Here is a 13,895-nt window from a genome sequence, read left to right on the forward strand (position 1 = left end):
TCCTCTCGCATTTTAATATGCTGCAATTTCATCATTTAATTTAATTTAACCTCAATTTGACCATAAATTTCACAAATTATTCATTGTTGACCCGAAACAAAATTTTGAGTACAATTTTGTCCGTCGTCGCCGTTGACTGCTGGTCTCCGGCGTTGCTTATTTATTTATTTATTTATTTTCTTTAACATATTTTTGCCCCCGTTTAAACATCAATATTGTTGGGGTTGACAGTAATACTAACTATATAGTAGTTAACACATTAATATTAACTATACTACAGTTTAACACAATAATATTGTTATACTAATCTTCAACACAATAATATTAATACAACAAAAGTCATTATTATGGTGTAATAAAGTAATATTAATATGTCGACCGTTCAACAAAGGTAAACATAATAAAAGGCGAAAATAATTAATATTAATGTGGCGGACAATAATATTATTGTAACAACAGTAATATTACCGTCAACCACATTAATATTATTGTGTTTACAGTAATATTATAATAGTAGACAGTAATATTATTATGTTACTCCGTCAACTACTCAAACAAAACAAAAAACTCAAAAAAAATAATAATATTGATGTGGTTGACAGTAATATTATTGTGTTTACAACTATTTTACTGTCAACGTCAGTAATATAATTACGTTGACTTGTTAACAAATCAAACAAAAAAAAAAAAACCAAAAGAAATAATAATAATATTGTTCCTGATCCTAATTGTACTGTCAACGACAGCACAATTACATAACTGTACTGTCTACGACAGTACAATTACGTTAATATACAGTTAACGACAGTATAATTATGTTACTGTACTAGCAGTGACAGTATAATTAATTACGGTCAATATTTAGCGGCGAGTGTAAAAAAAGGGACAAAAATTTAGGAAAAAAAAACCACTAACAAAAGTCAACGGCGTAAGAAAAAATCAAAAAAGTTAACGCCGGAAACCGGCGGTGGAAAAAACAGACCAGAAAAAAACCGGAAAATTCAACGTCGGAAACCGGCGGCGGAAAAAACAGACAAAAAAAATCGAAAAGTCAACGCCAGAGACGGGCGTCAAAAAAATTATTTCAAGAAAAAAGTCAAAATTGAATTTTTGTGGTCAAAATTGATTAAATTGGGATTACAATTAAGAATTGCGTGTAGAGAGTTGGGGGTAATTTTGTCATATACATTAATTTTTCCTTTATTTATAATACATATTAAAGGGATGAACTTATTGACGAAAGAGATATAGCCCCTGAACCTAGAATAAAAAAGATAGTTGGTTAGGAATTTATGCACAAAAACTCCTTAATTTTTTATTTTTCTTTGGTTGTGTGTATATCAAATTTAGATGTCACCAATCAAATGCAATAATTATTTTCAATATTTATATGCATTATTTGAGGAAATATTTTAGCTTTCTCAATTGATCTTGATTTAATAAAAGGTCAAGGGTTTGAGCCCCCTCCCCCACTTCTCCTTGAAATGGACTTGAATTTATTAAAAAAAAATGATCTTGATTTAATAAAAAATTAAATTTTCAATTAATAAACTATATAATAGTGATAACAGAAGAACTATACACCAAACAAAAAGGAAAAAAGAAACAATAATCACACCAAACTTTGATTTGCTTAATTTTTGGAAGAGTGTTACTATTTCCTTATATTCTTTGAACAATAGAATCATTTTTTTAATATTATTTTTGTTGGTAAGTTTGACTTCTTACTAATTCTTATATGTCGCGGCTATATGCAAAACAAATTCCACTTGTACAAGACCAAATTAAAGAAATATTCCAAAAGATTCCATTTTATTAAGATAAAATGACAAATATTAAATTGGCTTTTGTGTGCTCATGCAATACCAAATAACAAATAATGAAAAAAAAAATAAAAAAACAAAAAACAAACAAAAAAAAAACGTGAAATTAAAAAAACCCAGCCCCCCCGCCACCTGTGAAACCCTACCATACGCCCATGCTCCGCCGCCTTGATGGGACGTTCTTGATGTGTTGTACATATTTTTGAAACCTTGGATGAATTTGGACAATAAACAACTTCTTTGTATTCGCCTTTTGCTATAAAAATAAATTAATATTTAAATAAAAAGTAATTAAAAAATAGAAAGTTAAAAAAAATATATGAAACAACTAAATTTCGACATTAAGGTGTCGAATATATGTCAATAAAATTCGACACCTTAATGTCGAAATTTAGTATATTTGGACTAATTTGCTAACAGTTAAATTTCAACACTAATGTGTCGATTTTGTACACCAAAATCGACATCTCAATGTCGATTTTTGTACCTATAAAATTCGACATGTACATGTCGACTGCTTCTGCGCGGAATTCTTAAAAAAAATATGAAACAACTAAATTTCGATATTACGGTGTCGAATATATGTCCATAAATTCGACACCTTAATGTCGAAATTTAATATATTTGGACTAATTTGCTAACAGTTAAATTTCGACACTAAGGTGTCGATTTTGTACTCCAAAATCGACATCTCAGTGTCGATTTTTACCTATAAAATTCGATCTGTACATGTCGATTGCGTCTCCGTTGTATTTTTTTGGAAAAATGATATTCTAGCTAAAAAACACATAAATGCATACCTTCTTGGGTTCTTCTACCGTAGAATCTTCTATTTGATGTCTTCTGACTCCATACTTGCCATCTTTGTAAGATTCGTTGAGTTTTGATGATTTTGAATGTTTAGGTTTTGGTGGTTTATGAAGGAGGAAGGAGAAATGTTTTGTGGGTTTTGGAAGATGGAGAAGATGAGAGTTAGTCTTGTGGTTTTGTGATATGGTTTTTTGCGTTTTTGAGTTTTGATATTGCACATTTAGAATTTTCTAGTTTTTTTAACAAGTAAGGATATTATAGTATTAATACATTGAAAAATTTAATTTGGTCTTGCATAAGTGGAATTAGTCTTGCATATAATCGCAACCATTCTTATATTCTTTATAAGTTTCTTTCTATATTGGATATTCACTCGATTTTTTTTTTTTGCCATACATGATAATTAATTATCGTTATTAGCACAATCATCACTTAGTAGGGGTTGTCTAGGGTCCGAGAGGGCTGTACTTCTCGGACAGTAAGATATTTAATCTGATACGTACAAAATGGTTAAATTTTAATCTCAGCCATTCATTAATTTGTACGACCTAGTACGATCTAGTATAATACCAATAATTCGAAAAGTAATGTACGAACCCAGCAAAAACACATCGTACACCATCGTACAAACATCGTACTTTTTATAAATTACTTAATTAACCTTATAAACTTAAATTAATAAATTAAAATATCTATTAAAAATATTATTGTAATCATAATTAATTAACATCATATATCCAAAACAATGATTTAAAGTATAAAAGTGTGTAATCAAACACAACATAATCACATTCAAATTACATCAAATTGCATCGTCAACGAAAATAGAACTTCTTGGGTTCTTAAACATTTCCCCAAAAAATAAAAATCCTCATGAACCCTAATTTCGCCGTACGCAATTCTTATCAAGTTCGTCCACCCCAAATCATAAGGACCTGTTCGATTTAATTCCATATTGGCACCGATTCAAGTGTCGTACTTCCGCCCTGTACTACTGCATCCCCCATTTTCTTTCGAATTTAGATTTTTTTTTTTAAATTAAGTGTTTTGTATATGATGTCGGGCCAATATTTTGATTTTATCTCTGGTTTGTTATTTGCGTTGTAAATATATTATGTTTAGAAATATCATTTGATCCTTGAGTTTCTGAACTTCATTTTGTTGAGTAACTCAACAAAATATGCAGGCTAGGAAAGACTGGAAATGCTAAAGATGCTAAGGGGTAAGGTATGGTATTTTTTTGTGATTATCTAAACAGAAATGTGTGGGAATATTTTGTTTGTTAAAAAATCATTATTTAACAAGAAAATGTAATTGAATCAAACAGATGCCAATTTTGAAGCCAAATATTATATTTTTTCAAGTTTAAGGTGAAAACTTTTTTAAACGTTGTTCTGAAAATAGTCTGAACATCGACTAGTAAAATTCGATTATGTTTCTGTAATGCACTTAGGATTCGAAGTGCTCCGAGGTTTGCTGAAACAGAAAGGAGTAGGATCGAGAAGGTTGGTGGATAATGTCTGACTTTTGACCAGTTTGCCCTTAGAGCTCCCCTTGGCAGAACACACTTCTCATGAGAACCTCTCTCAAGGCTCGTCAAGTAGTGAAATACTTTGTGCGATATAAAAGAACTGAAGTGAAATACTTTGTGCGATATAAAAGAACAGAAGTTTGAGAGGGCTAGAGAAAGGAGGAACGACACCGGTATAAGGTTTGAGTATGATCATACGGTTGATTGTAGATTTTATTTTGTCAGTTCAAGAGCAAAATTTGCCCCTAATTAAAACTATTTTCTTAAATTGGAAATTATACAAGTCTTTTGTTTTTCCTTGTTCTAATAGTATGAATTTAGAACCGCGGCTGCACAATTGTATATATTTAGATAAGAATATATAACTGAACACCAAATATTTTCAGAAATTTCGTAGAGAAAGTGGTTCTTTTTGGTCTAAACGTACATGTGGCACTCATGGTTCTATTTCTCCATTCTTGCAGGTCACCGATAAAATGGAAAACTCCCTAGCAAAAAATGGCCGATTGAGCTTTCTTAATTCGCAACTATAAAGGTTCCATTGTCTACGCCCATGCACAAGAGCATCACTGCACCAATCGTTAGTTGCTGAGATCTTTGGAAGCTAAAATGGATGAAGTCATTTTGGAATCTGATAGCCTTAATGCCACTTTTTTCATTAGTGTTCCAGAAATGTTGGTTTCTTTGGGATGGAATGATTTTATTCATGTTAATTTGTTACCTCTTTTATATTTTCGTATAGGGGTTTCCCTATTATAGACTCTTCTATTTCTTCTTAATGCCAAGCGACTTAACGTTAAGAGCTTGATAGTGATTAACAATTTGTCAAACTTGCAAAAAATGCAAATTGTAAGATCCGTCTTTTAAAAACCAAACAGAAGTGCTGGGAGTAAATATCGATAGAGGGAAAAAAAATGAACAACCACTTTCTCTGCATATAACATGTATGCACCGTCTCCTGCGGCGGCGGCAGGAGACGGTGTTGATCTGCACATCATAAATAATCTCGTATGTGCTTCGATCGCTTATGCTCTGGATAAGAAGCCTTCAGAAGATGAAGAAAGAAACGTCATGGTTTACAATCACGGCGGCGATGATTTGAGCGTGGCCGTGTTGACTGTAGAAGAAGGTGGTGTTTTCAGTATGAGATCCGCGGCCAGAGAAACCCAATTGGCCGGAGATGAATTCACCAATCGTCTCTTGAATCACTTCGCGGCGGAGTTCAGCCGGAAGCACAACAAAGACCTAAGCGCCGCCGCCGCGTCTCTCCGGCAGCTGAGGGAGGCCTGCGAGAGGGTGAAGAGGGCTCTGTCCTCGAAAACTAAGACGACAATCGAGATTAATTCACTGTACGAAGGGATCGATTTCTACGGTTCGATCACGAGGGGGTATTCGAGTCCCTCACTGTGGATTTGCTCCTAAAAAGTCAGGACGTAGTCGAAAAGTGTTCGGAGCGCGCCCATATTTCCGGCGTACGACGTCTTGCCGAAATAGTTCTTGTCGGAGGAACCTTGAAAATACCGAAGCTGCAGAAACTATTGGCGGATTTAGTCGGTGGAACGAATATCCGCAAGAACATCGACCCTGTTAAGGCGATCTCGTTCGGGGCCCACCTCTGCAAAGACACTCAGCTCAATAGGGTTGTGAAAATAAGGCTTCTTGATTTCATGCATGCGAACATCGGAATCAAGACCGGAGGAGGAGGGTCGGTGGAGGTTTTGATCCCGGAGAAGACGGTGATTCCGGCAAAGACAGCGGTTTCTGACCACTTGCTTCGATAGTCAGTCGAATATGCAGATTCGATTGTTTCACGGTTCGAGGGTTCCTATGGACACGAACAACAGTAGTAAAATAACGGAGCGGAACTGGAGAATTCCTGTGGCCCCACAGGGCACCGCACGGGTGAAACTGCGGATCGAAATCGATTATCTCACTCTGTCTGTGTTTATTATAGACAACCTTATTTTCGAGACTACTAATCTGTGTGGGGCTCCAAGGTGATTAAACAAATGTGTGAGAGTGAGAGAGATTGAGAACATTTTTAACATTTGCAGAAGTTGTAATTGATTTTGAAATCAGTAACTGATCATTTCGTACATGCAACAAGATTTTACATGCATCTTATACGAATCAAACTGCTTCTAAAATAGCAGAAGCATATTCCTGAAGACTTTAACAAAAATAATCTTTAGAGAACCTCTGGACTATTGATGGGCTCACCCAGGCCGTACACAACGCTTCTATTTCCAGGCCATGAATCTTGTTTTACGACCATTGCTTCCTTACTTTTAAGAGTTTTGCCCATAAAATGATGGTGGGTGAATTTCCAACCTACAAGAACGAACTTTCATGTGACATGGCAAACGGAAAAAAAAAATTACTCACTCCTGTATAATTGATATACAACAAACTACTCACTCTTGTATAATTGATGTACAACAAACACATTTACTGTACATTCAATAGACATGCTTAAATACTCACAAGTTGTAAAAATGCAGCAATTTCAAACCAATATTGCAAAGTACAGTGTTCAGACTTCAGAACATAAAAGAGGAACACATAATACAAAACTTAATAGAAGAAATCTCAAATAGACATTTTATCGAACATCTAGAAATATTGCTTGGCCAAAATGGTCATATAATTCAGAAAATGTTTATATTTGAATATGGGTAAATCAAAACTCCAAAGAAGATATTCTATAACTCACTTCAAAAGCCATGTCAAATTGGTCACACAATTTCTCCGCAATTTGGGTAAACCTTGTAAACTGCAGGCTACCTTGAATGCCCATTGAAAACATTTAACCAATATCAAAAAAGAAAAAAAAAAAAAAAAAAAAAAAAAAAAAAAAAAAATTGATACTTCAAAAACGAAAAGAAAGAAAAGGGGCTTTATGCAGAATACAAATGAAGATCCGAGGAAAGGGTACCATTATGAGATATAATTTACAAATGGCTACAAAATTGCCCGAAGAATAGATGTTGACAAAACCTAAATCGATGGCCGGAAGAACAACGGTGAGAGAGGGAGAATTTTTTACAGGGATGAACGCAGAATTCCTCTTTTACTATTTTAGGTTACTAATTTATGATAATTATTTATTTGTAATCAAGTTTTAGTTATTAATTATTAATTCAAATTAAGATTTATTTTTAAGGGTTTTTATGTAATTATACATATAATGTAGGTATCGTACTTTTTTTTTACTAGGTACGTACTATTTTTACATGGCGCAATTTTATTGGTTGGTTATGGTCCGAGAAGTACAACCCTCTCGGACCCTAGACAACCCCCACTTAGTATTCTATTAATTAATTTATTTGAACTTTATAAATTTACCAAAGTAAAATTTATAATGGTTTTTTTTAAATTTCATTAGTTCACACATTTGATTCCTCTAATCAGTTTTTATGCTGCATATTTTAGATTGACACTATATTAATTTTGTTGAGTACAATATGTAATATTTTGTGTACAATTAATTTGATTAGTGCAAATATGAACGACTATTTTACTATTTCGAATAAATCGTGCCATTTTTCATTCAAAATCTCCCAAAGAATAAACATTGTACAATGATTGGAAAACCCGAGACAATTTCTTTAAAAATGAAAAAGTCGGAGAGACTACGTCGTAATGTTAAGACGACTGGATTAATTAAAAAGAAGAAAAAAAACACAGAACATACGATTACATAGTATAGGATATATATTGCCCAACCATTATTAGAAAAGTTGGTACCTCAGTCGAGTAAATGTCTAAGGTTCAAATCCTGGCCCTACACCTACCTTCCTAATTTGTAACATGATTTATTACTAAAAAGAAAAAGTATAGGATATACATTCAATGTAAAAATCATTGTCGAAATAATTAGATCAAAGCATAGGAAATAATAATATTTGCAAATGCAAAAATGTAACGTCATATAAACTAGGAAAGTGCAACAATTTCTTCAACTTACATCACATTTTCATGTATGTAATAAAAACAAATGAATTATAAATCTCTAAAACTTAATGATAAAATCCTGACACAAATATTTTCAAAATCCCTTGCTAAAGTTAACAGATTCCTCGATAGCAATCAACCAATTTTCCGGACGAAAAAAAAGAAAAACGAAAAAACATATCATCACCGAAGTTTTTTGATCAAGATTCGACAATCAACCCATTCAACATTATTTGAACGGCAGCATCGTAAACAACTCTACCGTAATGCATCCCATCGGAAGTACAGTTTGTTCCAAACAATCGACTCAAAGCACCAACGTCGATTTTCAAAAAGGGCCCACCAAATCCACGTGAAAGCTTGGTCCTAGTAACCTCTTTTTCGTAAGAATTGCACATTGCCTCGTTCATCTTCTCTCTCTTCTCCTCCGTTTTCAACTTGTCCCTTATCAAAGTCGGCATCCCAACCCAAAACAAATGCAAACTCAAATTCAAATTCGAAGAAACGGGCAAAAGGGCCAAAGCATTATCCCTCAAATCACTCAAAGATTCACCGTACTCGGGCGGATAATTCCTGTATAGCATATCCCACAAACCGGCACCCATCACCAAAATATCCGGAAGATTCTTACTCGCGTGCATCTCTATTACAAGCCCGGTCAAATTCCTGACAAACGGGGCCCACACGAAGTCCAGCTTCATATCGATCTCTTCCAACGTAATCGAATAAATGGTACGCGTTTTATACAACTCGATTATTATACTCCCCACGGCATCGGTCCATCCCCTAATCAAAGCTATCAAAGAAATAGCTACTAGCCTCGCTTGGGAGTCTCCGGCGATAACGACCCATGACCCGTTTAGCAAATACGAAGCATCCGATGCCTGCAACCCGTGGAACTCGCATCCTCTGACACTACCCGGTTCGATCCACTTCAACGGGTCGTCACAACCCGTTTTATTGTGAGCGTTGCTTTCTTTAATAGCGGTGTACATGACACTGTGGAAGAAAGAAAAGCAAGAATCGGAAGTTGGGGATGAAATTACCTCCGTTGACGGTGAGAAAAATTCCGGGATCGAAGGAATATAATAAGGCAGCAAATGGATGCACAAAGCAACGGTAACGAAGATGGTGCAGCTTAAGAAGAGCGTCTTATTATTACGGATCAAATGACAGCACGCCATAACAACCATGGACACGAACAGAACTATACAGACAGATCCCTGCTTTTTTACAATATCGTTCGAGAGTTTAAATGGTAAATTTGGTGGAGAAATTGAATGACGAAAATCGATTGTTTCTTAGTTTAGTGGAAGTTATTTATAATAATACCCCATAATAAATTAATTTCTAAATATATATATATATTTCTACAAAAGGTACTAAAACATTTAAGTTTTGTAACTGTCGAAAGAGACATGCACTTGGGTTCACAAATTATCTTTTGATTATCGTCTTTCTTTTCGGTTAAAAATGATTTAATTAGAGTTCGTTGTCGCAAGATTTTTTAACGAATTCACTTAATTTAATAAAAGTATTAACACAGAGATTGAATAGTGAAAAAGAAAAGATATTCAATCAATCTTTATAGAAAATAACCGATTTTCTTATAAATTCAACATATTCTTTTTTACCAATTAAACATATTTTTTTACCGATTAGACCTCGTATTTTGACCGATTTTTTATTGCTTAACCAATTGAAGCTTTTTTTTAGCAACATATAATATTTGTTACCCGTTTAAACTATCATGATTGGTTCTGAAAAATCCGTATGAAGATGGAGAATAACTCGGAAAGAAGTTTTCAAACTTGCGGTCACAAGAAAATCTTCATCCCTAATTAAAAATATAAAAACATACGTATCAAAGTAAAAAGAAAAATTAGCATGTCCAAGTCTTGATCAGAAGATTGATTGGTGTAAGGACCATAAAACAATTGACTAAAGTGGAAGAAGCATAAGAAAAGTTCTCGATAAGGTACCTTGCGAGAACAAGTCCTTTTCACTTCTAATGAACGAGCTCCACTTGCATGCATGTTTGTACCTTCGATCCTTGTTTTTCAGGCAGAAGCTCCAATTCTGTTTAATGGAAGTACGGACATTTTAAAAGCGTGAATCGGGATCATACACAACGCACTTACACGACATGTAAAACAAAAAAAGACAACCAAAAAAAAAAAATGCTCGCGCAACAATTAAGGGGTGTAAGCGAATCGATTTAAAACGAACACATATTTGTTCAAGCTCGTTTGAGTTTTTATCAAACTCTCAATATTGTGTTTGAACTTGGTTTGATAAGCAAGTGAGTAAAGTTCGATTGAACTTTAATCTAGCCAAACATGAATTAAGCTCGAGCAGCTTGATACTTTATCATTTTCTTCAATTCTATCTATGTTCTAATTTCAAGAGAACAACGTGTGCCAATATTTCTTCTCGTCGCGAAACATATCCAGATGGCACAATTTTGATGCTAATACATATATATAAGTAGGAGAAAAGATAATTGCATATAAACCATGGAGAAATCAAGTATAACTGACGAGTGCACGCACCTGTACAGAGACAGCTGCAGATACCATCAATTCCAACTAAGCCCGACTTCAGCAATTCCGAAAGCTTCTCACAGCTGAACTAAACTTCAAATTCAAAATGTCGCTCCTAAACTTTAGGGATTGCGTAACTGAAACTAAATTGCGGATTACAAAGGGAAAACTGCTCGATCTCCGAAAAAGTCAAATATTTTTGTCAAATGTATATTTTTTTCCTATTTGGGAATGGAAAGAATCCCATCAAACAAAAGCTCAAAAACTTCGAGATTTAGAACAAAGAAATGGAAAAATAGCTGAATACTAAATACCATCGACTGAGATTCCTAGTTAACTGAAAATATAAACACGACGGAGAACTGAAAATGGGAGTTCAAGAAAAAATGCAAACAATAATCAATAAAAAAAAGTGACATCCATTATTAAGAAAAATATGAAGAAAAAAAAACGTAAATAGTTCTGAAACTTTTTATTTTTTAATTTGACCATTGGCTCTGAACTTACACCCTGAGCTTGTCCAGTTTGTCACTTTCGTAGTTTTCCATATTCAGTTAATTTTCAAAAATGATTATTTGGACTCGAATCTCATTTTTCTACAGTCGAAATTTATCATGTTATGCAATAAGGTCGTACGCTAAAGATCGGACGACAGACCGCTGTTGTTGAATTTATTCTAGTCCCAAAGATATACCATTGAACTCCAATGTTATACGAACAAACTCAAAAAAAATAGCAATTATTTACGGTTTTCTGCATGATTTACTTCCTCGTATAATAAATTGGAAAAATGACTTATTTACCATTCGAAGCACAATGATAGCATGATTTTCAAGAATAGAATCCAAACGAATCCCAAAATATTACCATTCGAAGCACATCTTATCAATGCAATCAACTCTTTGCAACGTAGCTGAAAAAAGCATTCAACTTAACCATAGAAGACACATGATTTTAAGATTAGTGAATGCTTCCCTATTACATAATTATGGCACTGAAGTTATTAAGGTAACGCTAAATATAACATTAATTATTATAAAATCTGCAGTCTATCAGATAAAAAAAATAAAATATTTCTTTTTATTAAATATAAATAAACACGACTGTGGGTTAGCAGGATAGCGATTACTGATTATTTGCTCAGATGCAATTAGTGAGAAGATATATAGGCCTGGTTTGGTTGCCAAGATAAAATTAACTAATCTAATGAAAACTCAATTATTTTATCCGACCTCAGGACATCCAACAAAAAAGCTCCCTAAAAGGTAAGATAAGCCACGATAACATAATATTTGTGGATCGACCCGACTAGTTATTGGGAATACCAAACATCAAATAAGGTCCAATTATTTAGTTTATCATGGCTAATCTCCCCAACCAAACGAGACCATAGTGTACATACTAACCATATTTCGTATCTGTAGCATATGGATTATGAATTCTAATACATAAGTTAAAGAAAGTCTTCGGTTGGCCAAGGCCTCTCCTAGCCAAGATTAAAAAAAACCCAAAAAAGGGACAAATTCTATAACAGACAGCTTCAATGATTTATGCTTTTTATAAGCTTCATATACACAGGAGGGGGAAAGAAAAATTAGGATGCATATAGGACAATGTAAAATGAAATACAGTTGGAAAGCAAATCTCGACTAACCTTTTTTTAGGATTAAAAGCACGTATTCGAGGACCTGTTACAACACTCTGTATCTCCTCACACCGAAAATTGGCTGTGAGACGTGATAGTTTTTTTTTCTAACTGATCGTATTACACATTTGTCGGTATCAGTCAAGATCACAAAAAACGTAAATCAAAACACCCTCCAATTACACTTAATGATAAAAAAATTCTATCATTACTCCTTCTCCACGGCAACCAATTTCTTGATCGAAAATTGAACTTCCATCACTCGAGTTTCTGATTAGATTCAATGAGCAACGCATTCAACATTATCTGAACAGTGGCATCGTAAACAACTCCATCGTAATGCATTCCATCTGATGTACAACGGGGTCCGCATAACTCACTCAACAAGCGGACATCGAGCTTGAAAAAGGGTCCACCGGATTCACGCCAAATCTTGCTAGTAGTAAGTTCATCTTCGTAAGAATCGTAAATCGCAGTGGTCATTTTCTCTCTCTTCTCATCAGTGTTCAACATTGTCGTTATCAACATAGGCATTCCGACCCAAAACAAATGCAAGAAACGGGCAGCGGGTTTAGAATTTCCAACATCCAAATTCGAAGAAACGGGCAAAAGTGTCAAACTATTATCCCTCAAAACTCGCAACGCGGAACCGTATTCAGACGCATTGTTCACGTGCAGCATATCCCACAACCCTGCCCCAACAACCATAACATCCGGAATATTCCTACTTCTCCTCAATTGCAAAACCAACTCCGTCAAATTCCCAACGTACGGAGCCCAAAAGAAATCCAACTTCATCCCGATTTCGTCCACTGTAATCGAATAATCACTGTGCCTCTTAAACAAATCCCCTCTTACCCTCTCCATAGCCTCATTCCCCATAACCAACTCCAACAAAGAAACAGCCATCAACCTCGCCTGCGAATCCCCAGCAACAACTACCCACGACCCGTTTAACAAATCCGAAGCATCCGATCTCATCAACTTCTGAAACTCACAGCCCGCGACCCGACCCGACCCGACCCAATCCCAATCCCACCCCAACCGCTTCTCACAGCCAATTCCACACTCTTTAACAACACCACCACCACTGTACACGACGCTGTGAAGGAAAGAAACGCAGGAATCGCGATTGGAAGGAGATGAGAGAGAAATTACCTGGGAAGGAGAGAGAAAGTCGGAGATTGAAGGGAAGTAGGGCATCAAATGGACACCGACGGCGAGTGTGATGAAGAGGGCGCAGCTGAAGAAGAGCATCTTGTTGCGGCTCAAATGCCAACCCGCCATAGCCATCGGCACGAAGAGAACTACACAAGCCGCCAGTAGTCCAATATGGACGGCTCCTATCATTTTTTTTTTGCCGAAGATCAAATTACTCTTTTACATTTGGGGGATTTACTGATTAGGTTTGATCAGAGAAGATTTTGATTTTGATTTTGTTTTCGGGTTGGAGAGTGACAGTGACAGAGTAACGAAAGGGGAAAGGTGGGTTTTGTGAGGTGGGATTTCAATGGCGGAATTTACAGAATGGATTTTTGATGGGAAATTTGCAGTGTGAATGATTATAATAGCGGTGGAAGAGAGGTGTC

General features: G+C 35.0%; 2 protein-coding genes across 6 annotated transcripts; one reads left to right on the top strand and one right to left on the bottom strand.

Moving 5' to 3' along the window:
• The first annotated feature begins 5,106 nt into the window (after positions 1–5,106).
• On the top strand, positions 5,107–6,165 carry LOC105952594 (heat shock 70 kDa protein 2). Its single transcript, XM_088821369.1, has 3 exons — positions 5,107–5,513; positions 5,591–5,900; positions 5,962–6,165. The coding sequence occupies exons 1-3, from the start codon at positions 5,107–5,109 to the stop codon at positions 6,163–6,165; spliced, it is 921 nt and encodes a 306-aa protein (XP_088677495.1).
• Positions 6,166–8,068: 1,903 nt separating this feature from the next.
• Positions 8,069–13,895, bottom strand: LOC105965217 (Pmr5/Cas1p GDSL/SGNH-like acyl-esterase family protein). 5 transcript variants are annotated; one of them, XM_088822460.1, is made up of 4 exons: positions 12,316–13,889; positions 10,101–10,197; positions 9,855–9,955; positions 8,069–9,341 (listed from the first exon to the last, which is right to left on the bottom strand). In XM_088822460.1, the coding sequence occupies exon 1, from the start codon at positions 13,654–13,656 to the stop codon at positions 12,565–12,567; it is 1,092 nt and encodes a 363-aa protein (XP_088678586.1). In that variant the 5' UTR covers positions 13,657–13,889; the 3' UTR covers positions 8,069–9,341; positions 9,855–9,955; positions 10,101–10,197; positions 12,316–12,564. The 5 variants fall into 5 exon arrangements, with proteins under 5 accessions (XP_088678586.1, XP_088678587.1, XP_088678585.1 ...); XM_088822461.1 differs by lacking the exon at positions 9,855–9,955 and having other exon boundaries at positions 8,069–9,117; positions 12,316–13,895; XM_088822459.1 differs by lacking the exon at positions 9,855–9,955.

Source organism: Erythranthe guttata, chromosome 8 (assembly GCF_056151865.1).
Source record: "Erythranthe guttata isolate IM_541 chromosome 8, IM_541, whole genome shotgun sequence".
Lineage (NCBI taxonomy): Eukaryota > Viridiplantae > Streptophyta > Magnoliopsida > Lamiales > Phrymaceae > Erythranthe > Erythranthe guttata.